Here is a 25,971-nt window from a genome sequence, read left to right as displayed (position 1 = left end):
CCTCCAGTTTGCATGTGGCGTCACTGGAACACTAAACGAGGCCCAGGATGGGCATGCCGCCCAGGAAGTGTGGAGTGAGAGGGGGAGAGTGTAGAAGAGTTAAACTGGTTGGCAACTGGAAGGAGGTTTGAATTTACAGCATATAGAGGGCATATGCTTCATGAATTGGCCACCAAGTCTGCGCTTGGTCTCACTGATGTAGAGACCACATCAGGAGCAATAAATACAGTAAACCAGGCTGGAGGGCATACAGGTGAATGGCAGTCGGATTTGGAAAGATTGTCTGCGGCCTTGGACAGAGGTGAGGGGGGAGGTCTAGGGGCAGTTGGGATTGGCGGGGAGTTTGCAGCGAATGAGAGTGTCGCAGAGTGAGCGGTCCCAAAGAAAGGCAGATGGGGTGAGGAGGAAAATATCTCTTTGGTGCTGGGGTTGGATTGCAGGTGGTGGAAGTGGCAGAGGATGATGTGCTGGATGCGAAGGTTGGTTGGGTGGTATGTGAGGACTAGGAAAACGGTCCTTATTTTTGTTGGGGGGGGGCGGTGGGTTTGAGGGCAGAAGTGAAGGAAATGCAAGCAATGCAGTTGAGGGCATTTTGAATCAACTGGGCGGGGGGGGAGGCGACGTTGCAGTTCTTTAAGTAGGAGAATATCTGGGATGTCAAGGAGTGGAACACTTCATCTTAGGAGCACAGGAACTGGGAGTAAGGGATCACATTCTTGCAGGAGGGTGACTGAGAGGTGGTGTAATCAAGGTACCTATGGTTGTCAGTTGGTTTGAAATAGATGTCGGTGCTGAGACGGTTACCAGAGATGGAGATGGAGACAGAGACAGATTTAGGAAGGGAAGGGAACTGTCAGTGATGGCCCAGGTGAATTTCAGGTTGGGGTGATAGGTGTTAGTAAAGTTGATGAACTGTTCAAGCTCCTCATGGGAGCACAAAGCAACGCCAATACAGTCATTGATGCAGCAGAGGAAGAGGTGAGGGATATCCATTACATCCATTAGTTTTGTTCAAGGATTGTTTGTATTTCTAAATTTCATACTAAAAGAGAAGACTTTTAATAAACAATTAGTTGATCAAAAACCAAAAGAACTGCAGATGCTGTACGTCAGAAACAAAAACACAAGTTGCTGGAAAAGCTCAGCAGGTCTGGCAGCTTCTGTGAAGAGAAATCAGAGTTAACATTTCAGGTCTGATGACCCTACCTTAGAACTGATGGTAGCTAAGAAAATGGCGGTTTATATGCAGAAGATAGGGTGGGGAGAGGGGGTAAGGAGTAAACAATAAGTGGGGATAGACCCAAAGAGAGAAAAGAACAGTTGGACAGAAAGGAATGGTAACGATCTGGCACGGAGAGTGAATAGCTGTTAATGGAGACTGTTAGTGGCTAACAACAGGTAATGCGTAATGGTAGACTACGTGATAACAAAGCCCGTGTGGGGGTTTGGAGGCTAGGATATGGGAACAGTTCAGGCCCTAAAATTATTAAACTCGATATTGAGTCCGGAGGGCTGCAGGGTCCCCAAGGAAAATGAGCTGCTGTTCTTCCAGCTTGCACTGAGCTTCGCTGGAACACTGCAGCAAGCCTGAGACAGAGATGTTGGCCAGGGAGCTGGGTGGTGTGTTAAAATGGCAGGCAACTGGAAGCTCACGGTCTCAGTTGTGGGCAGAACGTAGATATTCTGCGAAGCAGTCACCCAGTCTACACTTCATTTTCCCAATGTAGAGGAGACCATACTGTGAGAAGTAAATGCAGTAGACTAGATTGTATGAAGTTCAGGTAAAATGCTGCTTCACCTGGAAGACGTGTTTGGATCCTTGGATACTGAGAAGGGAGCAGGTAAATTAATTTAGCAGTTCTTTGGGCTAAATGACTATATCTACCCAGTAAATTAAGCCACAGGTATTCAGCAATAGGGAAAAAAAATAAATCAGTATATTAAGCACTGCACGTAATTTCATTAATTGGAATCACAGATGACTGAGTAGTGGCAGATGATGGGCCAAAAAAGTACCATGAGTGATTTGTTGATGGTGAAAAAGCCCAGTCAATTAAGGAGAGCTCTTGTGCCAATGGTAGTATCTCTACCTAGGACTGGGAAGCTGAGGTTTAAGTCCCACCTACTCCAGAAATGTATAAAATCTTTTTTGTACTGGCTGATTAGAAAATATCAATACCTTCAGTAAAGGAGGAGGCAAAATAGATCCTTACCTCTGAGCCAAGAGGCCAGGGTTCAAGTTCCCCATGCTCCAGTAGGTGTGTCATAACATTATTACAAAATATCAATCCAGTCAATTAGCTAAAGGGGGTAACAAATGGGACTGCAATGTGGAAGGATGTGCAAGAACGAGTAGTTAATAAAAACTAAAGAAGTGATCATTGACTTCAGAAAGAAAGGAGGAGAACACGCCCCCATCTACATCAACAGAACTGAGGCTGACAGGGTGGAGAGCGTCAAGTTCCTAGGAGTTACAATAACCGACAACCTGCCCTGGACTTCCAACGTAGATGTGACAGTCAGGAAGACACAACAATGCCTCTTCTTCCCCAGGCGACTCAGGAAATTTGGCATGTCAATTGAAAGACACACAATTGAAAGCATACTGTCTGGGTGCATAATGGCCTGGTATGGCAACTTCTCTGCCTAGGACCGTAAGAAACTACAGAAGGTGGTGTGCACAGCCCAGACCATCATGAAAGCCAACCTTCCATCCATGGACTCCACTTACCCGGCTCGCTGCCACGGAAAGGCTGCCAACATCAAAGACCCATTGCACCTAGTAATAATGATCTCCTACAACCTCTTCCGTCAGGCAGAAGATACAGAAGCCTCAATACATGCACTAGCAGCTTCAGGAACAGCTTCTTCCCAGCCATTATTAGATTGATGAATGGATTCTAGCCTCAAATAGTGCTGATCTTGTTAACGTTGATCTCACCTAGGACACGCCCTATGCAATGCAACCTTTATGCCTCCAAGTCTTTTTGATCTGTTTGTACTGCTCGCAAAGAAAGCTTTTCATTGAACTTTGGTACACATGACAATAAAATCAAGCAATCCGTCCACAAAGAAAGGTTATTGGTTTCTATATCACTGATCAGCTTGGATTCATTTTGGCAATGGACTATGTTGTGAAGATGTTAGGGGGTTTAAGAGATCAACAGAGGTGATATTAGCGGTATCAATTAGAGAATATAGTAACCTAAATTAGGAATAATCTCTCATTAAATTGCAAGAGTGGAAGAGGTCAAAGAATACAAAGTACTTACAGCGTAGGAATAGGCCATGTGGCTCTATGGATCGATTCCTCACACATACTTCCACTTCTTTGACTTTCTTCCCTATCTAATCTGCATTCAAATGCTTTAGACAGCAAACTAAGTGCCAAATGCATTCTTGAGGGAAGCTCCAAATATAAAGAAAATAAACCGACATATCAAAGTTCTTTGCCACATTTGTAGTGGACTCCTAGATAGAGTAGTAGTTGTGAATAGAGCTGTAAACACTTACTAATAATACAGTAAGCCACTATACTGATGGAAAGTAAGACTTACTTCCTAACTCAATCCTATTAGTGAAAATCCTACTCCAATTAGAATAGCCAAGACGGTGATATGACTTTGGAATTGGTCATTACCAACACACATTGCTACACAAAACAGCCTGCTTGACTTGGCAGAATACTTATTGGAGTAGAATGTTTTATTTCAAGCTCAATATTGTTCGTCTCCATCAGATAGGGGAGGATGCATAAACAGTCTAAAACAGGTCTAACTTTCTGCAAATTATGACCATTTGAAGAGCAGATACAGAGAAGCAACTGAGAATAGCTATTATTCATTGCTCTTTTTATAGATAACTGGATTAAAAAGTTTCAGAACTGTTGGAAGCAAAAAAAATGCTTGAGCTGAAACAAAGTTTAAAAGATAACTTGGAAACAAAAGTGCCATACCTCTGTTCATTCCACACAATAAAGCAGCTCCATTCCAGGGCATTTTAATTTCAAGCCATTGAAACTGTCTGAACATCATTCCCTTCAACCCTTATGTAGCCATGCCCTAAAACCATAGTCACTTTTCATTATTATTCTAAATTATTTGGACGCTTCAATAACCTATTGACAAAAATTTTAAAAATGTTAACTCTAAACCTAACACACACTTATCTTTGTCCATTTCAGTTGCATGTAGGAATCATTTCATTCTATGAAACCTAGTATTCATACATTACCAGAAACATAATGGGTTTGTGTCTTGCACAGTGTGACATCTGATGTAATGTATCAAGTCAGAAATCAGGAGTGAAGAAAGTGAAAATAACAAAAAGCAACCGAGTGCAAGCAAGTTAGCATTGTTGCCTTCATGACTTATTTTTTTAAATTCAGCTTTAAATATATTTGCCTGGAACCAAGTTATTTTCTATAAGAAAACTGCAACTTTCTTATTATATAATTACACCAAAATAAAACAGACCATCCGACGAAACTCCCGGCCTCAGCATGGACTTGAACTCCCAGTCTCGAGGCGAAGCCCGACACAGTCTGGGTAGGAAGGATTATTATTCTGAACATTTATTTCCCTATTTTTCTAATTTATTGCTAAATTTTTTACTTCTTTATTTTTCTAATTGTTTCTCCCCTAAGAATTTATACTTAAGAATCTGTACCTGGTTACCTAAGATGGTGTCTAAGTGGCAATTTGTAAACTTCACTGTACTCGTGAGTACACGACAATAAAGCTAATTCAATTCAAAATACAACATACAATTTCCTACATGAAAGTCAGATACCAATCTCCAAAACAGCTTCACAGAACCTAGTTAAAGCAATACTAGAGAACAAGGAAAAGAAACTGGACCAGAGATGTATGCAGAATCAGTCATGCAAATATACGAATTAGGAGAATGTAGTGGCCATTCGGCCCACAAACATGCTCTGCCATTTAATAAGATCATGGCTGCTCAGCTGGCTTCACATTCTTCTACATTCATAGATAACTTTGATTCCCTTGCCTATACAAACATACGTACATATCAGGACCAAGAGCAGGAACAAAGTCTTACACTCCAACTCTACCTGAAAATTATGTTTTAGCTTTATATTAAATATCAAAATTTTCAGTAGCGTGGGGAGAAGCAATGTTTGGAGTTGACGGGGTTCTCTGCGACATGCTTAAGAGCCACAAGACAAAACAGAAGCTACAGCATCATCTCCTACAGTGTGGAAAAGGGCCCAATACCGTTACAAAATAAGAACTTGCTTTCTCTATTCCTGCCTCCACAATCCTGAGGACACTGATGCACACAAAAGGTAATTCACTTGTGCTAATTACGACTCTGGCCCTCAATGGGCTTTTAAATGAAAGGATTATTGTACAGGATCTTGTAGAGGGCTGGTGACAACACCCCCACCCCCTCCGCACGTCTAGCTTCTTGAACCAACCTTACAGCTTGTTTTGTTTAACATAGAGCTTCCAAAATTTTCTCATTTTGACATCAATTTAGTGTTCAAAAGTTGCAGAGATCCACAGTCTTGGGGGGAGGGGGTGGGGAGAAGGGGGCTTTAGACAGAACTACCTACCTTCTCATTTAGGGCAGGATTCAGGCACAGAGAGTACAACCACCATTTTTTGACCTTGCAGAGAGCTCCACGGCAATCACTGCTGCATTAGAGCCCATGATCCCAATTTCTGGTTGGCAACATGGAGGGACTTGAGTTTCTGTTATATTATGTACACAGACATGACCTTTTGTACTGAAGTTAAACTTCTTTAATTCAGTCCAGCTATCAAATTTGTCGCCATATGAATGCGTTGATCAGTGGAAATTCTCTCTGCAAGTTCAATTTCATCATTTTCATCGCCACTTGTTCCTTCATTTCCTGCTTTTACCCTTCATTACCATTTTTACAATCTCTTCAGCAGCTGATTCACAACTGGAGCATCTTTGTCAACATCCTTCCAGTCCTGCAAATTTTTCTCAGATTTTCAGTCACCTCAAACACTGCAGGGCTGAGTATATTGTTGGCGTGCTCCAGCAACTTGAGAATAAATTTATTTGTTTCAGACAGTCTGAATCCAGCAAAGTCAGTCTCCTGAGCTACACCAGGACTATCTTCAAACATTAAAGCAGGCCACAAATTGTACCATCTATTGTTCACAGTGGACAGAGTTACATTTTTCCAGGCATATCCTGGAGGTTAAATTCTTTCCAAAATACTACCACAGACCTCCCAGTATTACATTGACAAAGCAACTGGTGCATAAATTTGGACCTATACTTAAGTTACTTAAGCGATCAGGAGATTCCCTGATCACAAAGCTAAATAAGAGGCACACAGTTAGGGAAAGAAAACATTCCCGCCACATTGCTCTTTAAACAGCTGTTCAGCTTTAGGATGGACAAAAGAATCATCATGAGTCAGCACAATTTTTCCACGTCAGATGCTGCCCAACATTTATTCCATGGGTTCTAGCCTCCAGTACAAAATATTTCTTGAACCACTTGGAACATAACTTTGTGGTTATGCAATCTTTCTCCTTGCCACAGTGTACAAGTAGGAATATTTGTGCCCCTTTGAATACCTTTGGGTCACACTTTTGCTAATGATGATCAGGAGCTTGCACTTGTGCATATGCGTAGCATTACAACAATCTAAAAAATTCATCTTGTCCTTTGGTCCCTCACTCCAGTAGGCAATGCCTTAGCCTGTTGCTAAGTTTTGCAAGGCATACAAAGCCAACAGAGAGCAGTTTCACTGGCACTGTATACCTTCCCTGGAGATACCTCAGTGCCAATTAACTTACAAATTTAACAAACTTGGCAACGATTTAAGTATCAGCATTTTTTTTCCACAAGACTAACATCATGTCCATTCTTAAATTTCTGCAGCCATCCTTGAATTATTCAAACATGCTGCAGGTTAAGTTCTTGGTAGAATATTTTGCTTGGGTACTTAACATCGCGCTAGAAATCTTTATTCCACAAAGCATAAATTAATGCACGAGTGCACTATCCAAATCAGTCTTCCATTCTTTTAATGTCTTACAAACTATCATAATTAATTTAGATTTACTGCCAGTTTAAAAAAATCTCAAAGAAGTGAAAGAATAAGGCCCTCAAGTTACATACTGTGGACAACCCACTGTGTAATCTAACACAGCCTATACCAACTTACCTATTTTATTTTTTCCAACTATTCATCATTTTGTATGTTCGCAAACCAAAAGAAGAGCAAGAGTAAACCATTCAGCCCATCAAGGCTGCTCTGCCACTCAATAGGATCATAGCTGAACTGTTTGAGTTTCAAATTCCACATTTCATCTACCTTCAATAATCCAAATCTCCCTGCTTAATGAAGAACTTATCCACCTCAATATCAATTTCACTGAACCCACCTCTATCACCTTTTTGGGCAGACTTCCAAAGTCACACAACTGTCAAAGAAAAAAAATTCTGAAAGAACAACACTAAATTTTAGAACAGTACCCCCTACTTTTCAGCTGATGAACAGAGTACACATTGTTTCCTACATCCACCTCGTCAAGATCATTTAACATATAATATCCACTTCAAATCAAATCAACCCTCGCTCCAAACTCCAGTGAAAACAAGCCCAGTCTGCTCAACCACAAGATATCCCATTCATCCTGGATATAGATCTAATAAACCTCCTTTTATCACCTACAATGTATTTACATCCTTCAAAAACATGGAGACCAAAACTCCACAGTGTTTGAGATGTAATCTCATCAGTGGTCTGGGCAACCAAGGCATAATATCCTTCATGTTCAACTCCATTTCTCTCTGCTCTCTTTTGAGATGCCATTTCAAAATCTTAAATTAAACTCAATCTTAAATTGTTAAATACCAGGAACTGTGTCAGGTAACCAATACTGGGAAATTTAGCTTATAACTTGCTGTTTCTTTTCAGCTCCTAAACACAGAGAACTGAGTTTGCAGTTAGGCATTCTGCTTGTTCAGCTTAAACCTTCAACTGCTTCTTTACAGCAGACTAGTGCCTGGAAATCTTCCTTGCTACATTGTAAAATACATTTCCTTCAGAAAACCTGAGGCACTGCAGGTGTCAGACCACAGAACACCAGATTAGAGAGGTACAACCTGGATCAATTTTGACTTAATTCCAGCTGAACATTTTAATTCAATCATAAATAGTCCTTAAAGTAAATTTCGTTTTAAGCTCAGTGAAATTGGTTAATAACACAAAGTTGGTTCCGAATTTAAATTATGCTAAGGTTAACTGCTCTGTGAATTAAGAACTTTTAGTAACACTACTTCAAAATATTCAAAGAATTAAACTTCAAAACCCTGCACAGACGTTGTCTAACTACTTCTTGAATACATTTTTAATAATTCTGTTATTATGCAAATGGGTTAATGAGAGGAATCTGTTTTTGGTAATATGGGTGTTTAAGAAGCTAAAAATACATATAAAACAAGTTGTCCTTACATAAATAAGTATGACCAAGTTCCATAATCTAGTTTGCATCACTGTTAAAAATATGCAGAAGTATCAAATATGGAAAGTAAAAAAACTAAGTTTGCCTTGATAAAAGTTGTCCATGATGTATGTAATTCATTATGGGGGGAGGAGGAGAAGAGAGCAGGGTGAAGGGTGTACAATACAAATTCTCAGTTATACAGCATCTTTAATCATAATAAATGCTCACAGGTTATCTATAGGGGAAAGAGAGATACTAAGCAATAGGAGGGCCACCCAGAAGTATATCCTAAAAGATATCATGTGAAGCGAATCGAATTGGATGAAGACTGGTATCTGAGATGCTGAGGACTATAGAGGCGGCCAAGATGGATCAACCACTTGGCATTTGTGGTTGAAGACTGCGGCAAATGCTTCAGCCTCATCTTTTACACTGGTGTGCTAGGCTCTTCCATCATTGAGGACGGGGATATTTGTCTCCTCCTCCACTGAGTTGTTTAACTGTCCACCACCATTCATGACTGGATGTGACAGGACTGCAGAGCTTAGATCTGATCCATTGGTGGTGGGATAGCTTAGCTCTGTCTATCACTTGCTGCTTTCACTGTTTGGCGTGCAAGTAGTCCTGTTTGGTACCTTCACCAGGTTGACACCTAAATTTTGAAGTACGCCTGGTGCTGCTCCTGGCATGCCCTTCTGCACTCTCCATTAAACCAAGGCTGATCTCTTGGCTTGATGGTAATGGTTGAGTGGGAAATGCCAGGCCATGAGGTTACAGATTACATTGGAGTATAATTCTGCTTCTGTTGATGACCAACAACACCTCATGAGGTCAAGTACATTTTTCCTTCTTATTGGCTCTCTCACCACCTGTTGCAGACCCAGTCAAGCAGCTATGTCATACTAGGGATTCTTTGGGGACAGGCCATTCGGCCCAACAAGTCCACACCGACTCTCCGAAGAGCATCCCACCCAGACTCACCCCTTCCCACCCTATCCCTGTCACCCTGCATTTCCCACGGCTAATCCACCTAACTTACACATGCCTGGACACAATGGGCACTTTAGCATGGCCAATCCACTTAACCTGCACATCTTTCGACTGTGGGAGGAAACCATGTAGACATGGGGAGAATGTGCAAGCTCCACCCAGAATTGCCCAAGGTTGGAATTACACCCAGGTTCCTGGCGCTGTGAGGCAGCAGTGCTAACCACTGAGTTACCCCACCCTTTAGGGTTCGACCAGCTCGATCAGTAGTGCTGCTGCCAAGTACTGGTGGTGGTCATTGAAATCCACTACCCAGAGTATGGTTTTGTGTCCCTGCCATCCTCAGTGCTTTCTCCAAGTGTTGCTCAACATTGGAGGAGTACCAATTCATCAGCCGAGGGAGGACGGTACATGGTAATCAGCAAGAGGTTTTCTTGTCCGTGTTTAACCTGACGCTTTGAGAGTTCATGGGGTCCACAGTTCATGTTGAGGACTCCCAGGGCAACTCCCTCCCAACTGTATACCACTGTGCCACCACCTCTGCTGGGTCTGTCCTGCCAGTGGAACAGGACTCATCCAGGGATGGTGATGGTGGTGTCTGGGACACTGTCTGTAAGATATGATTCAGTGAGTATGATTATGTCAAGCTGTTGCTTGACAGCTCTCCCAATTTTGGCACTAGACCCCAAATAAGAGCAAGGACAGAGCTTTTTCTGCTGTTGTCTTTTCCGGCACCTAGGTCAATGCCAGGTCATCTGTCCAGTTTCATTTCTTTGAGACATTGTAACAACTGGTACAACAGAATGGCTTGCTAGAACATTTCAGACAGCAACTGAGAATCAACCACATTGCTGAGAGTTTGGAGTCTTATGTAGGCCAAACCAGGTGAGGATGGCAGATTTCCTTCCTTGAAGGGCATTAGTGAACAAGATGGATTTTTCTGACAATCGACAATCATTTCGTGGTCATCTGCAGATACTTAACTCCAGACTTTTTTTTTTAAATTGAATTCAAATTCCGCGATCTTCCATTGCAGGATTTGGACCCAGGTTCCCAGGATATTAGCTGAGTTTCTAGATTAACAGTCCAGCGATAACACCACTAAAGCCATCACCCGCCCTAAATGTTTTTATTTCAGATAAACAAAATATAACAGGCAATTCTAAACTCATTAGTTTAGTTTGTACTAGGTTTGCCTGTGAGATTCACATGAAAATTGTCCAAATCAGCTTAAAAGATAGAGGAATTTTGCGCAAGTTATGTAACAAATAACACGACGTGGGTTAAGAAACATGAAGCTGCTAGCCAGCCTTGCCTACAGATCAAAATAATGAGCATAACAGGTTTCCACCATTTGTGTCTTCATGAAAAAGCTCTTCAAATTAACCTTGTCTTTCTGGGCAAAGGCAAGTAAACAAAAATTTACACCATTTAATTTATTAAGAAAATGACCGCAACACAGTGTTTATAGTAAATGCTGGTGTTATTTTCATAAGAGTCATTTGCAGCAATTTAAACTCAGGGCACATTCAAGTGTTAGGTCTGGTTCTTTCTGTATTTTCCTTCTCGTTGCCAAATGCTGAATGCTACTTGGGACCCAGGCTCCTCCACCGTTCTTCAGCTACTCTGCTACCCTATATTTTATGGATATGGATCAAAAGCAGTTAAATAGAGTTGGATTAAAAATCAACCATAATCTAAGTGAATGGCAAACCAGGTTCAACAAAATGTATTGTGTAATCTTGCTCCTACGTTCAAACTCTACTGCTCTTGCAACCAGTCAAGGCTCATATCCCTACTTGAGAAGATGACTCTCATTCCATCAGCTTCATACACACCATCCCCTGTCATGTCTACTACAGCAAACAATACAGTCTCTCCCAAAACAGCAACCTCAACTGCTAAAAGCAGAGTATCACTTAAAGTAAGAATGACTGCAGATTTCCAAGGAGCAGAAGAATTTAAGTATTCTGGTATACGAACCAAAAAGGTTGTATGCAGGTACAGTAAATTAAGAAAGCTAATGGGATGTTTTGTTCAATTCCTTTTGTACTAAAGGACAAAAGGAAGGATGTTATGTTTCATTTACAGAAAGCATTGATGAAACCACATCGTTAACAATGTATGCGGTTTTGGTCACCTTATTTAAAAGAAAGAATGTAAATGCATTGGAGGTGATTTACTAGATTGTTACCTGGAATAAGTGGATTATCTTAAGGATAGATTGGACAGGCTGGGTTTGTTTCCACTGGAGTTTAAGAGTGAGAAGTGACTTGATTGAATTAAGATCCTAAATGGTCTTGATAAGGTGGAAATGGATAGAATGGTTTCTCTTGTATGTCAGTTCAGAGGCTGAGGGCACTGTTCTAAAACTTGAGGTCACTCTTGCAGGATGAAGATGAAAAAGTTTGGAACGCTCTGCCTCAAAAAAATGGTGCAGGTTACAGATTATTTTTAAGATGTGGAGGTGCCAGTGTTGGACTGGGGTGGACAAAGTTAGAAGTCACACAAAATCAGATTATATTTCAATAGATTTATTTGAAATTACAAGCTTTCGGACTACTGACCAAATATTTTTAATACAGAGGTGGATAGGTTCTTGTTAGGCAGAGGAAATTCAAGGGTTAATTGGGGTAGATGGGAATGTGGAATTCAAAACAAAGATCAACCGTGATCATACTGAATGGTGGAGCAGGCACAAAGGGCTGAATGGTCTACTTCTGCTCCTACTCCATAAATGCGTATATTCATTAGATGCTCTCAAAGAAAGCTTAGCACACTTCTGCAAAATACCTTGTGTATGGTGTATACTGCTGCCACTGTGTATCAGTGGTGGATGGTCTGAATTTTTAAAATGCTATTTGGGATGCCAATCAAATGACTGCTTTCTGACAGTATACAAGCAGCTCTAACCCCATCCAGTATAAAGCAACTTACTTGATTGGTGCCCGGACTACAGGCCTTAACTGCCACACTTACCCCACCAACGCACTAACAGCAGCATGCATAATCAAAGAATGTACAACAGTAGTATATCAACAGAATCACTCTGACACCTACCACTGACAAAACAATAGCAGTTAAGATCACGAAAATTCCAATGCCTCAATGCACTACTCCAATTTGCACACCATCCTGACTTGGATATCTTTTGCTGTTTCTTCAACACAATCAATGGAAACCCCATTAGCATAAGGATTGCAGCATTTCAAGATACATTATTGACTTCTCAGAGATAATAGGGATGAGCTAAAACACAAATCTATTAAAACCAGAGGAAAAAAATGTTTAAAAATGGAAGCTCAGGTATGACACAGGAGGGTAGCAATTTTGCTCCAAGTGTGCAAATGTTATTGTCAATGCTACTGACAGTTACTTCACTAGCTTTGGTTAATCTGAAGATTTCAAGTGTTATATTAAATTTGACTGAAGTGAACTTAAAAAAACTGTCCCACTACTCTAAATAATTGTTTTATTTTTAAGAAAATTCAAGACTGCACTTTGGAAGATGTGTGGACTGATATATCAAGGAGCAGATCAAAAAGTTTTACATTTTAGATGGAGATGTTAGTACACAGACCTCATGGAGATCAGAACTGGTCTTTATTTACGATTCTTAAGTTAGTACTACCTGTCAACATTCACCAATAGGCTCATACTTAATTGACTATTAGGATTTTATCTACAAAGTAATTTTGCCTCTTTCCTCAACTAGTACTCAAAGTATCTTCTTGACTGGTAGTCTATGCTAATCTCTTCCATTATCCATATTGTTCAATGCAAGGTAAGAATATTTACCTATACTCACTTAAATTGAAATACCTGTCCTAGCTTTTTATTTCCTTTTAGTTATATGCCAAAAGTGAATAAATTAGATTCTCCAGTATCATCTAGAAATCCACACCCTTCGAAAACAACATGACTGAGCAGGCTCAATGAGTCACTGCCATGTGCAAAACTAAGCTTTTATCCCAGAATGTCACAACTTTGTCATATTAACTGAATTTAGCTGGAACTATGGTTTCCCCCAAATCCCTGGAATAACAAAGCAAATAAGCAAATAAAGAAGCAACTAAAATAAATCAAGCAAAGATCAGGTTCCTGATTCTTATCCAAACCCCTGTAGATCAATACAGATTTATGAAACCCAGATTAAAAACTAGGCTTGGTTTTCATAACTCAAATAGCTTGCCAGCACACAGTGCTCAGTCTTAGGCATCAGGCATTGTCACTTGGGTGAGTTACTGAATATTGTTACCACCCTGGGAAACAATACTTCTGTAAGTCTACATGTTTCATGAAGATCAACATTGCATTGCTCTATAAATAGTTTAAAGATTTGTATCTGTTTTGAATCTAAAGGCAAGGCGGGTAAGTGGTCTGTGGATGTACATTTCTGAAGAAGGGCCCAGACCCAAAACATCAGCTTTCCTGCTCCTCTGATGCTGCCTGGCCTGCTGTGTTCCTCCAGCTCCACACCTTGTTATCTCAGACTCCAGCATCAGCAGTTCCTACAATCTCTGTGGATGTACATATATTTTGTCAACCTGTTCAGACATGTTGTGGTACACCTCTCAAGCAGGTGGGACTGGAATCTGGGCCTTCTGGATCACAGACAGGGATAAGAACCCCTTCACGAAATGCATAGTTACACTATGCAAAAGTATGCATTATTCTCCTAAACAAGGATTTTCTCTACTACATTTCATTTCTTCATCTGATTGCACAAAATACCAAAGATTAATGATTGGTTAATTTGAGTTTTGCTCTTTTCTTCAATGGAATTTCCGTTTCTCTCCTTCATTCCATCCAAGAGATTGATTCCACTTTATGCATACTCATTTCTATTAACTATCTCTTATGCACAAGCTTTATCAAATGCTTTTTAGAGATCCGTACGAACATCTACAAACATTCCCTTATCTACCATCTCATTCATCTCCTTAAAAAATTCAATTAGATGCACAACTTGCATTTACAAAGACTTGCTGGATCTCTGATCAACCAATGTTTGCTAAATGCTTAGTCACTCTATCCAGAAGAATAGATTCTAAGTTCTTACCATTGATGTTAAATTACAGGCCAATAAACACCCTAGTTTATCTCTCCTGTCATCTTTAATTGTGACTAGCAAAAAAGTAAAATGTAATTTGCAGAAAGACAATTATTCAAAAAAGCTACTTAATGCCACTGTCTGAATCTGATACTTAAAATAGGAAGAAATAATGAACAACCAGTTGTATATTTAAACTCATTTTAAGATTATGCCACCAAGTCTCTGCACTATCTAATAAATTTCTACTCAAAGCAAAACAGAATAAAACCACAAGAATCTTTTAAAGACCATTATGGTATCTAGCTTAGGTCCTAATTGAAGTGGATGCCTCTACAAAAGCTTAAACACCTATGAACATTTTCCAAATGAACCGCAGTTAAAGCAGCAAAAAAAATTCACAAAATGGTCAAGTCTTTTTTTTAAACAAAGGGCAGACCAATCCAAAGTTAGGCTAGCAGCTAAACAGTGACAGCGAAATCTAACACCCCAAAATGTCAAAGTGCATGCAAAAGGGAAAAGATTTTGCCAAACAAACAAACTTACACCATATGTCTAATTTCCTGCATTAATGATGCAGAGTATCTACATTCTTCAGCACCAAGAATAAGAAACTGAAATCTGCTGCAATAACAAAACTGTAGTCCTGCCAACCTTCCAGTGGCAAATTCACTTGGTAACATCAGAACGTAATGTAGTAAGCGTGGAGAAGGATAGAAAGCAAGACGGGACCAACATGTGATAAAAATTCTAGGTACCTTCCCAACACTGTGCATAACTGATTATTTAATAGAAACCCATTAGGGACAACAGGCATGATCTGTTGCATTACAAACAAAATTTTCAAGCCATCTTAAATAAACTGGTGAATTTGTATTGAAACCATAGTATCACATAAAATATATAAAATTAATATTAATAGGCTCATACATTTACTGTTGTTTCATGAACTAAAATATCAACAAGAAACTCGCCTGGCTGTCAGAACATTTGATTACTTAACTGAAGTTAAAGATTCCAATGAAGTTCACAGAGCTAATCGGGTAGCCTGAAAACTTGACTAGTTTTAAGCCCTCTAGCACTGTTGTGTATTGTTTAAGTGGCTATCAGTCAAATTACACAGCAAATTTAACACTGTCATTGATTTTAAGGGTCAGGAATGGAGTAAAGATATTATTTGAACATTTCCAACATGATTATCTTTGGAATAACTTGAGTTCCAGCAAATGACACAATAGCACAACTCACACATCAACGTTTCATGGGAATTTTTCATACCTTTATTCACAGAGTGAGAGCATCTCAGCACGGCCAGCATTTATTGCCCAGTTCTAGTTGCCTTGCCAATGGCCAGCTAGATCACTACTGTAATTAACAGCTGACAAATTGGTGAAGGATTGGAGTGCTATACCACAGAATACATTCAGAGGCTGGTCACAACAGGCCAAAAGACCACTTGCCTCAGTGTGCTCATGCCAGCTGTCTGGAAGAACAATTTACAGTCCCTTTCCCACACTTCTTCATTGTGCTTCACTTTTTTTCCCCCCCACCTCAGTTGATTTTCCAATTCTCTTCTGAAGGCCCTGAATGAATCTGCCTCCACCACGTGTTCAGTTGGGAGTATACGTACCAGATCCCAAACACTCCTGCATGAAAAGTTTTTCTTTATATCACAATCGCTTCTTTCCAGTCACCATAAATCAATGTCCGCTGGATGTCAACCCACCGTCAACGAGAACAGTTTTGTCCCTACCTTTTCTAACCAGACCCATGTTTTGCAAACGTCTCATCAAATCTCCTGTTAAAAATTTCTCTTACACAAGCCAGACCTGGGTGGGAACAAAAGATTTTCTTCCCCAAGGGCGTCACTCGGATTTTGACAATAAATTTATTGATTTTCATATTGGCTGTACACCGACTTCACTATTTCCAGGTTTTTAAAACAAAACGGAATAATATTTCAGTGTATCTTTTGTGGGATTTTAACTCGCACATTGTTACTAACCCAGTAGCCATGATATTAACCGGATCCGGCCTGAAATTCCCGCACAACAGTGGCAGAGGCCACAAAGGAGCGAGTTTTAAGCAATTTGAGGCCTTATGTACGTAAATACATTAAATTATTAAACAGAGACACCAACGCAGTCGCACTAAGGCGCACATCGCTCCTTGCAGCTGCAAGCCACCGCCAGATAAACAAATCAGCTCGCCCCCACCTCACAGCAGGAAGAAGGGCCATCCCGTCAGTTCAGACACGGTGATAGGCCTCTGCCCTGACGGGTTTAAGAGTCTGAAACCCTGCCCTGCCCTGATACCCCACTCCCACAAGAGGCCATTCTACCCGCTCGGGCCTAGTATGTCCTGGGGCTCGAACGAAGTGCACAAACCTTGTAAACATCGCCGTAGGTGCCGCTCCCGATCCTCTGGATCAACTCGAAGTCCTCCTGCGGGTTCCTCCGAGATAGGTCGAAGCTTCCCTGAGAGTGGGAAGACATGGTGGCTCCGGACAGAAACAACTAGAATAAGTGCGGGGGGTCGGCGGGACCTTCCTGCGGGAGGTGGAAGCGCCTCTCAATCATCCCCACCCCTCTTACATTCAGCACACATAGCCAAAACAGCACGGAGTGAGGAGAAAGCCTCCAACGAACGGGCCCCACAAACCAACAAATCCTGTCCTCCCCACAACAACAACAGCTTCTTCCCGGAACCCTAAAAAAAATCACAACCCAACACTTGAGCCAAACATGGCCTCCGAGCGGCAGTAACTGCGCGTGCGCACTCCAGTCTGAAAGGGCTGAAAATCAGACAGTTCTGCCAGGTTACCTAGGACAAATGCTCATATCCATATAGATTACAAATAATGCTCACATCCATATTAATTATAAATGTTTTTACTGTGATCAAGCCAAATGCACACACCTAAAGAGATTATAAACATTTGTATGTATATAATTGTCATATAGATAAAGATAAATGTGTTTAAATATGTAACTCTCCACGCGAATATCAAAAATCAAACAGGCTCCAACATAGGACACTATTCTATCCATTGTATCTGTGAAAGAACTAACCATTTAGACCCATTCCCTTTCTCTTTACTCGTATCATTTAATGTATACTTTGTTATATTAAAACTCAACCCTGTATGTTTTACAATATATTATCAAAATACATGATGTTAATTTTTTAGAAGTCCAAGACTTTAGCGGGAAAGGGGAAACTATATTCTGCAGAAAAAAATGAAAATTCAGAAATCAGTAGGGAACTGATTTCTGTAGGGAAGTGGCCAAGAAATGATACATTCAGTAAACCTATAGGTAATGTAAGCAAAATGACAGATATAGTCAATTATTCCTTTGCCTCATACTTGTCAAAAAGCTAAACTTAAAATGTTTGAACTTAAGAGTTAAAAGCAATATAACTACATTTATAAGTGATGATTAATAGTCACTTAATCAATTAATTTATTGATAACCGAACCACGTTTGAACAAGTAAAATGCTAGTACACTTGGCTGCGTCTGAAAGTATTATGAGAAATTAAGAAAACATTATAGTAGATGCACATTAGATAATTTGATAAAAGAACACTGTCAAAAAACGAAAAAAAGCACAACTAACTGCAGGTACTGGAAATCAAAAATAAAAACAGAAATTGCTGGAAAAACTCAGCCAATCTGGTAGCATCTTTACTGTAAAAATATGTTTGTCCCTAGCAAGGGTAACATTTATTGCCCATCTTAGTTCCAGTTGAGAAAGTATATTCAGCTGTTTTTGAGAATCATTGTCATCCATGTGGAAAAGGTACTCCCACCATGCTGTGAAGGATGGAGTTAAAGAAACAAAAACAGAAAATGCTGGAAAACTCAGCAGGTCTGGCAATTTCTGTGGAGAGAAAGCAGAGTTAACATTTCATGACCTTTCTTCAGAACGGTTCCCCGCATTCAGGAATAAGAAAACTTGTCCATTTTTTTTCCCCAAAATGTCCTTTGTTTATAAAATTTGTAAAAGTACATTGAAAAACATTTTTTGAACTTGAAAATTAGAGAAAATGCAATAAAATTCAACTTTTCTTCATACAATATGTACCTCTCTGAGGTCCAGCAATACAATTTCAATATTTTTGATAATCACGAGGTACATTCTTAGCCAGATATGCAACCTGAGGATTACTAAACAGTTTCTAGCCCTCAGTGCATTATGAATGAAAGGCCTTAAACAGCAACATTTCTCCAATGCACCTCTGCTACAGGAAAACCCACAGGTTATGGGCAGACCAACATGAGTCTTTCACCAGTTGATGTTCCTTCAGATACGGCTGATCTGTATGTGTGTTTCTCTGGGAACAACATGTAAAGCAAAAGGTCCTGGTTCATGGAGCTACTTGGGAAGAACTTCAACAAAAAACATTCCATAACTCTTCAAATCTTCTTCAAAAAGGAAAGTTCCTCAAGGAGATGTACAACAGTTTCTTCCCCGCCACAACCATTTTGACAGTAACATACGGAGGGCTTGAGAGTCCAGATGTATAAGAAAGATCTGATGGAGAGGGCACCAGCCAAATTGTGTCATGGTTTGTAAGTTTTGGTGATGAGGTATTCTGCCAAATAACTTTAATAGTCTGCTTGGGAAGCATGTGACACAAACTTTGACATTCTTTTCCTTCAGAGCCTTGAAGACTTTAAATGCTGACCACTTCCTGATGAATTTATGATGTTTCTCTTCATATGATTTTCCATGAAGGGAGGTGATATGGCACAGTTCAACAACTTTGATCATTCTGCAGCAACCTGACTACATCTATTCTTCTCAAAACCGGGAACAAAAAGATCATCAGCACAGAACCAGAAAATTTACATTGTAGGATTTTTTCCAGGTTTAATATTTATAATATTTCCAATATTTCCATGCAACTTGTATTGCAAATGAGAGGTAAGTAATTCAACAACCACATTAAAATCAGTATCACCTGAATTACTTTCTTCTCAAAAAAAATGGTCTGCCATACACATATTATTAGGTTTAAACTAATTTCAAGATTTTTTTTCAAGAAAAGGTGATGAGGAACTCATGAAAGACTAGTGGAATGGTAGTTGTCAAGTGTTTCCAAAAAGCTGTGATCCAGCAATTAATGGCAGTTGTTTTCCAAACTATCAGTTTACTGTTGAAGAGTTTGGCAGGATGAGTCTTAGAAGTGTGCACATGACGCTTCTTCAGATAACAGGAATCACTATGCTGACTAATTTCCCATTAGCTTCCAGATTGCATTGTCCACACACATGCAGTTGGCTAACTATCAAAGCAGTACTTAGTAAAAGGAGGTCTGTCAAGGAAACTGGTAACACAGTCCTGACAAATAAGCAATGTTGTAATAAAATGTTAAGTGACAATGAGAGGTAATAGTCAACAGAAATGGTGAAGGGCAATGCTTACATGTGAAGAGATGATCAATCCTGTGTCTGCACTTCAAATTTTCTCGGGCAGAAATATGAGATCACCCATGATGGATGAATGTATGCACAAGAATTCTCATTTCAGTTCACTCAACATAGTGAGACAATTAATGTTATGGTAATTTTTATTGTAATACATATAAGCTTTATGTCAAGGTACACTTCATTGCTTATGTTCAACACTCTATGGTGTAGGTGAGATTTATATCTACTGTGGGCCACTCACATGTTCAGACTCGGTAACTATACTCTCATTAAGTGAACATTTACTCTTCCACCAGAGGTTATTGGTATTAAAGAATTTGAGGAGCCCCTGGACAGACTTTGTTCAGGCCATTTCTCTGAAGATAAAGCATTAATTTATATCCACTTAGAAAAGTGGCTTTCAAACTTTACCAAGTCACAAAGGATCCCTGAAAATATTAACTTTCCAATTGACAGCTTAGGATCTTGAGACGTGAAGATCTATCTCCTAGGTATCTTTGTATTCTTAGTAGCGATATTAATACTATTAATGTAACATATCTATTTGCTAACATGCACTCAAGAAGCTTAACACCATCCAGGTCAAAGCAGACCACTTGATCAGTACCACATCCACAAACATTCACTCCCTCCACCACCAACACTCACTAGCAGCAGTGTGTACTATCTACAAGATGCACTGCAGAAATTCACCAACGATCCTTAGGCAGTACCTTCCAAACCTATGACTGCTTCCATCTAGAAGGTCAAGGGCAGCAGATACATGGGAACACCACGACTTGAAAGTTTCCCTCCAAGCCACTCACCACCCTGAGTTGGAAATATATTGTTGTCCTTTCACTGTCACTGAAGTAAAGCTCTAGAATTCCCTTTCTAAGGACATTGTGGGTCTACCTGGAACACATAAACTCAGTGATTCAAGAAGGCAGCTCATCACCAATTTCTCAAGAACAATTAGGGACAGGCAATAAAAATTCTGGCCAGTCAGATATCCGTGACTGAATAAAAAAATTACGTTGTGTTTAAGACAGGAGTCTCTTCTTGTTAAAATTCACTTTGTGACAACAATCTCCCTCAACACAAGCTGGTAATGATTGTCAACTCAAAACATACAACTAAGTGCTGTACAATATAACACAGCAGCAAGTGAAAGGGTGGAGGACAAATAAATTGCTGATCACACAATATCTGATGAAAGGAGGAGAAAAATGAAGATGGGGCCTTCAATGCCACACTAACCACTCATATTGGTAGTTAGGCTGCTAGGAAATTTCTAATAGCGCACAAGGGTTCTGTTAGCCACTGCAGCAAATTAATCATCCCATTTGTTGGCCTAATATTCCCCACACCACTGAACTGATACAGTTCAGCTCTACAATCAACCATCTAATCATGTGCATGTTCAACAGTTGTCTCCCCTTCAATTCATGAGTCCATAATAACCAACACAGAAAAGTGATGCAAATAATAAACTCTATACAATTTGATAAATGAAAGGAAACTTAATAAAATAATATTTTATCAAACATCTTGTAACATTATAGATGACCTACAACTCTCTTCTCTTCCTTCATCGACTGCTCCTATGTGAAGAAACTGCTGGACATCAACCAAGGTTGAAACAGGCTGCTAAGATCCCTTGAGGTTGAGCAGTTTCAGGGCCCATCCCTGTTCTGTCTGCTGAAATACTCTTGGCCAAAGATCTCGAGGTGATGGATCCCACAGGATCCAGCCAAATAACAGGTTCTAAGACTTGTGGATGCTGTTCTAATACAAAGGAAAATAGTTGAGGAGGTGGGGGCAGGTCAGTGAAGAGTGCAGGAGACCCTCTGAACTATAGCTCAGAAGGAGTGAGAGCAAATATGATAGAATCACTAAAGTGTGGGTAAGGGCCATTTGGCCCATTGATTCTGCACCAACCCTCCGAAGAGCATCCCACCCAGACCTCTACCCTATCCCCGTAACCCCACATTACCCATGGCTAATCCATCCAGCTTGCACATTCCCTAGACACTACAGACAATTTAGCATGGCCAACCCACCTAACCTGCATATCTTTGGACTATGGGAGGAAAGCAGAGTACCTGGAGGAAACCCACACAGACACAAGAACATGAAACTTCACACTGACAGTCACTCAAGACTGGAATTGAACCCAGGTTTCTGGTGCTGTGAGACAACAGTGCTAACCACTGAGCCACCATGCCGTCCATGGAGGTTAATGCCAGGAGTCTCGAGGACCTGGATCCAGAACCACAAAAAGTTTATTATCAAACTTAGAGAATGAATCTTCAAATGCCAAATCCTACCAAACATAGAAAATACTTCCCAACAGCACTCTGGACTTATTTATCAAGTCTTCTGTCTCCAACACAGAAGAAGGCTCTTTAGCCCATCAGGTGTATGCTGGTCATAAGCAACACCTAACTATTCTAATTCCATTTTCCAGTATTTGGCATGCATCTCTTATTTTGTGCCCCAATCACATCATAATCTTATACTGTATCTTTATTCTTTTCTCTTTTTATATATGCACAGTGCAACCTGGATATATTCGCAAGGACTACAACCTGGACAGAGAGTGCAGGAACAGTAAAAAGGCAAAGACAAAGCTGCAACGCTGTTAAGTGATTCCAAACTGTCAGCCACTAGCTCAAATACAAACACTACATCATTTTTTAAAAATGTAAAGTTGTGACCTGCATATGATGAGACACTGAGAAGAACTGACACGCAACATTTTTTATACACTTATTTGTGTGATGTAGCTCTCACTGGCTGACCAGTATTTATTGTCCATCCCTAATTGCCCTTGGAAAGGTAGTAGTCAGCTGCCTTCCTGAACTGCTGCAATCTATCTGCTGTGAGTTGACTCACAATACCATTAGGGAGGGAATTCCAGGATATTGCCCCAGCAACAGTGAAGAAACGGTGATATATTCCAAGTCATGATAGTGAGTGACTTTGAGGGGAACTTGATGGTGGTGGTGTTCCCATGTATCTGCTGCCCTTGTCCTTCTAGACGGAAGTGGTCGTGGCTTTGGAAGGTGCTGGCTGAGGATCTTTGCCAAATTTCTGCAGTTCATCTTGTAGATAGCACACACTGCTGCTACTGAGCAATGATGGTGAAGGGTGTGGATGCTTGTGGATGCAATGGGTGCAGCTCCAACAACACTCAAGAAACCAGGACAAATGCTGCTTTGTCCTGGATTCTTGAGTATTGTTGGAGCTGCACCCATCCAGGCAAGTGGGGAGCATTCCATCACAATCCTGAATTGTGCCTTGTAGATGGTGGACAGACTTTGGAGAGTCTGGAGGTGAGTTACTCGCCACTGTTTGCCTAGCCTCTGACCTGCTCTTGTAGCCACTGTGTTTATGTGGCAAGTCCAGTTGAGTTTCTGGTCAATGGTAACTCCCAGGATGTTGATAGTGGGGGATTCATCGATGGTAACATCATTGAATGTCAAGGGCCAATGGTTAGGTTGTCTCTTATATGTCATAGCCTGGCACTTGTGTGGCGTGATTGTTATTTGCCAGTTGTCAACCCAAGCTTGGATATTGTCCAGACCTTGTTGCTTTTGGACATGAACTGCTTCAGCATCTGAAGAATTGAAAATGGTGCTGAACATTGTGCAATCATCGGCAAACACCCCCACTTCCGACCTTGTGATGGAGGGAAAGTTTTTGATGAAGCAGCTGAAAATGGTAGGGCTGAGGAATTCCTGCACAGATGTCTGGAACTGAGTTGATTGATATTCAACAACCATGGCCATCTTCCTACCTGCCCAGTATGATTCCAACCAGCAGAAAGTTTGCCCCCAATTGCCATTGATTCCAGTTTTTCCAGGGCTCCTTGACGTCACACTTGATCGAATGTGGCTTGATGTCAAGGGCTATCACTCTTACCTCATGTCTAAAATCCAGTTCTTTGTCCATGTTTGAACCAATGCCATAACGAGGTCAGGAGCTGAGTGGCCCTGACAGAACCCAAACTAGGCATCATTGAGTAGGTTATTGCTGTGCAAGTGCTGCGTGATAGCACTGTTGATGACACTTTTTATCACTTCACTGATGGTTGAGAGTATACTGATGGGGCAGTAATTGGCCAGGCTGGGTTTGCCCTGCTTTTTATGTATAAGGTATACCTGGGTAATTTTCCACATTGTCAGGTAAATGCCAGTGTTGTAACTGTACTGGAAGAGCTTGGCCAGGGGAGCGGCAAGTTCTGGAGCACAAGTCTTCAGTACTATTGCTGGAATGTTGTCAGGGTCCATAACATTTGCAGTACCCAGTGCCTCCAACTGTTTCTTGATATCACTCGGAATAAATCAAATTGGCTGAAGGTTGGTATCTGTGATACTGGGGACCAGTGGAGGAGGCTGAGATAAATCATCCATTTGATACTTCTGGCTGAAGATTACTGCAAATGCTTCAGCCTTATCTTTTGCACTGATGTACTGGGCTCTTCCATCATTGAGGATGGGGTATTTGTGGAGCCTCGGCCTCCAAAGAGTTGTTTAATTGTCCACCACCATTCAAGACTGGATGTGGCAGGACTGCAGAGCTGTATATGATTGCTGGTTGTGGGATCACTTAGCTCTGTCTATCACTTGCTGCTTATGCTGTCTGGCAAGCAAGTAGTCCTCTTTTGTAGCTTCACCAGGTTGACACCTCATTTTCAGGTATGGCTGGTACTTTTCTTGTCATACCCTCCTGCACTCTCCATTGAACCAAACTGATCCCCTGGCCTGATGGTAATGATTGATTGGAGGATATGCTGGGCCATGAGGCTGCAGATTGTGCTGGAGTACAATTCTGTTACTGGTGATGGCCCACAATGTCTCATGGATGCCCAGTCTTGAATTGCTAGATCTTCAAAGTCTGTACCATTTAGCACAGTGACAGTGCCACACAACACAATAGAGGTTATTCTCAATGTGAAGGTGGGACTTTGCCTTTATGAGGACTGTGCAGTGGTCACTCTTACTGATACTGTCATGGACAGATGCATTTGCAGCTAGCAGATTGGCAAGGATGAGGTAAAGTATGTTTTTCCCTCTTGTTTGTTCCCTCACCACCTGCTGCAGATCCAGTCTAGCAGCTGTGTCCTTTAGGATCCGACCAGCTCGATCAACAGTACTGCTGCCAAGCCACTCTTAGTGGTGGACATTGAAATCCCCCACCCAGAGTATATTTTGGCTTTTTGCCATTCTCAATGCTTCCTCCAAATGTTCAACATGAAGGAGCACCGATTCATCAGCCATGGGAGGATGGTACAAAGTAATCAGCAGGAAGTTTCCTTGTCCGTGTTTAACGTGAAGTTATATTGCAAGACAATTCCCTCTCGACCGTATACCACTGTGCCATCACCTGTGATGTGTCTGTCCTGCCGGTGGGACAGGACATATCCAGGAATGGTGATGGTGGTGTCTAGGACACTATCTGTAAGGTATGATTCCATAAGTATGACTATTTTAGGCTGTTGCATGATTAGATTGCGAGACAGCTCTCCCAATTTTGGCACTGGGGCTGAGCTGTCAGTAAGGAGGGTTTTGCAGGGTCGATAGGGCTGTTTCCGCTGTTTTCTTTTCCAGTTCCAGGTCGCTATTAGATGGTCCGTCCGGTTTCATTTCTTTGAGACTTTGTAGTGGTTGGTACAACTGAATGGCTTGCTAGGCCATTTCAGAGGGCAACTGAGCATCAACCACATTGCTGTGGGTCTGGAGTCACGTGTAGGCCAGATCAGGTGAGAATGGCAGATTTCCTTCCCTGAAGAACATTAGTGAACCAGATGGGTCTTTGTGATAATTGACAGTGGTTTCATGGTCTTCAGTGGATTCTTAATTCCAATTTTTTAAAAAATTGAATTCAAATTCCACCAACTGCTATGGTGGGATTTGAACCTGGATCCCCATGTAGCTTAGACAGTAGGAAAGGACAACATTGGTAGGTACAAGTTCACCAGACAGCAAGGTTGCACCTGAGGTCTGCTGCAATGGAATCAAATCAGAACTTTATGGTGGCTCGGTGGT

At 40.9% G+C, this 25,971-nt stretch overlaps 1 protein-coding gene across 8 annotated transcripts in view; it reads right to left on the bottom strand.

The window, feature by feature from the left end:
• The window catches only part of map4k3a (mitogen-activated protein kinase kinase kinase kinase 3a), a 215,666-nt gene extending 198,390 nt beyond the window's left edge, over positions 1–17,276 (bottom strand). For all 8 annotated transcript variants that reach the window (XM_048600826.1, XM_048600828.1, XM_048600829.1 and 5 more), the window contains exon 1: positions 16,890–17,276. In XM_048600826.1, the coding sequence (XP_048456783.1) occupies positions 16,890–16,997 (108 nt within the window). In that variant the 5' untranslated portion in view covers positions 16,998–17,276. The remainder of the gene's footprint in view (positions 1–16,889) is intronic.
• Positions 17,277–25,971: the final 8,695 nt, after the last annotated feature.

Source organism: Rhincodon typus, chromosome 9, assembly GCF_021869965.1.
Source record: "Rhincodon typus isolate 14 chromosome 9, sRhiTyp1.1, whole genome shotgun sequence".
NCBI classification, from domain to species: domain Eukaryota; kingdom Metazoa; phylum Chordata; class Chondrichthyes; order Orectolobiformes; family Rhincodontidae; genus Rhincodon; species Rhincodon typus.
This window is presented reverse-complemented; position numbering and strand designations above follow the sequence as displayed.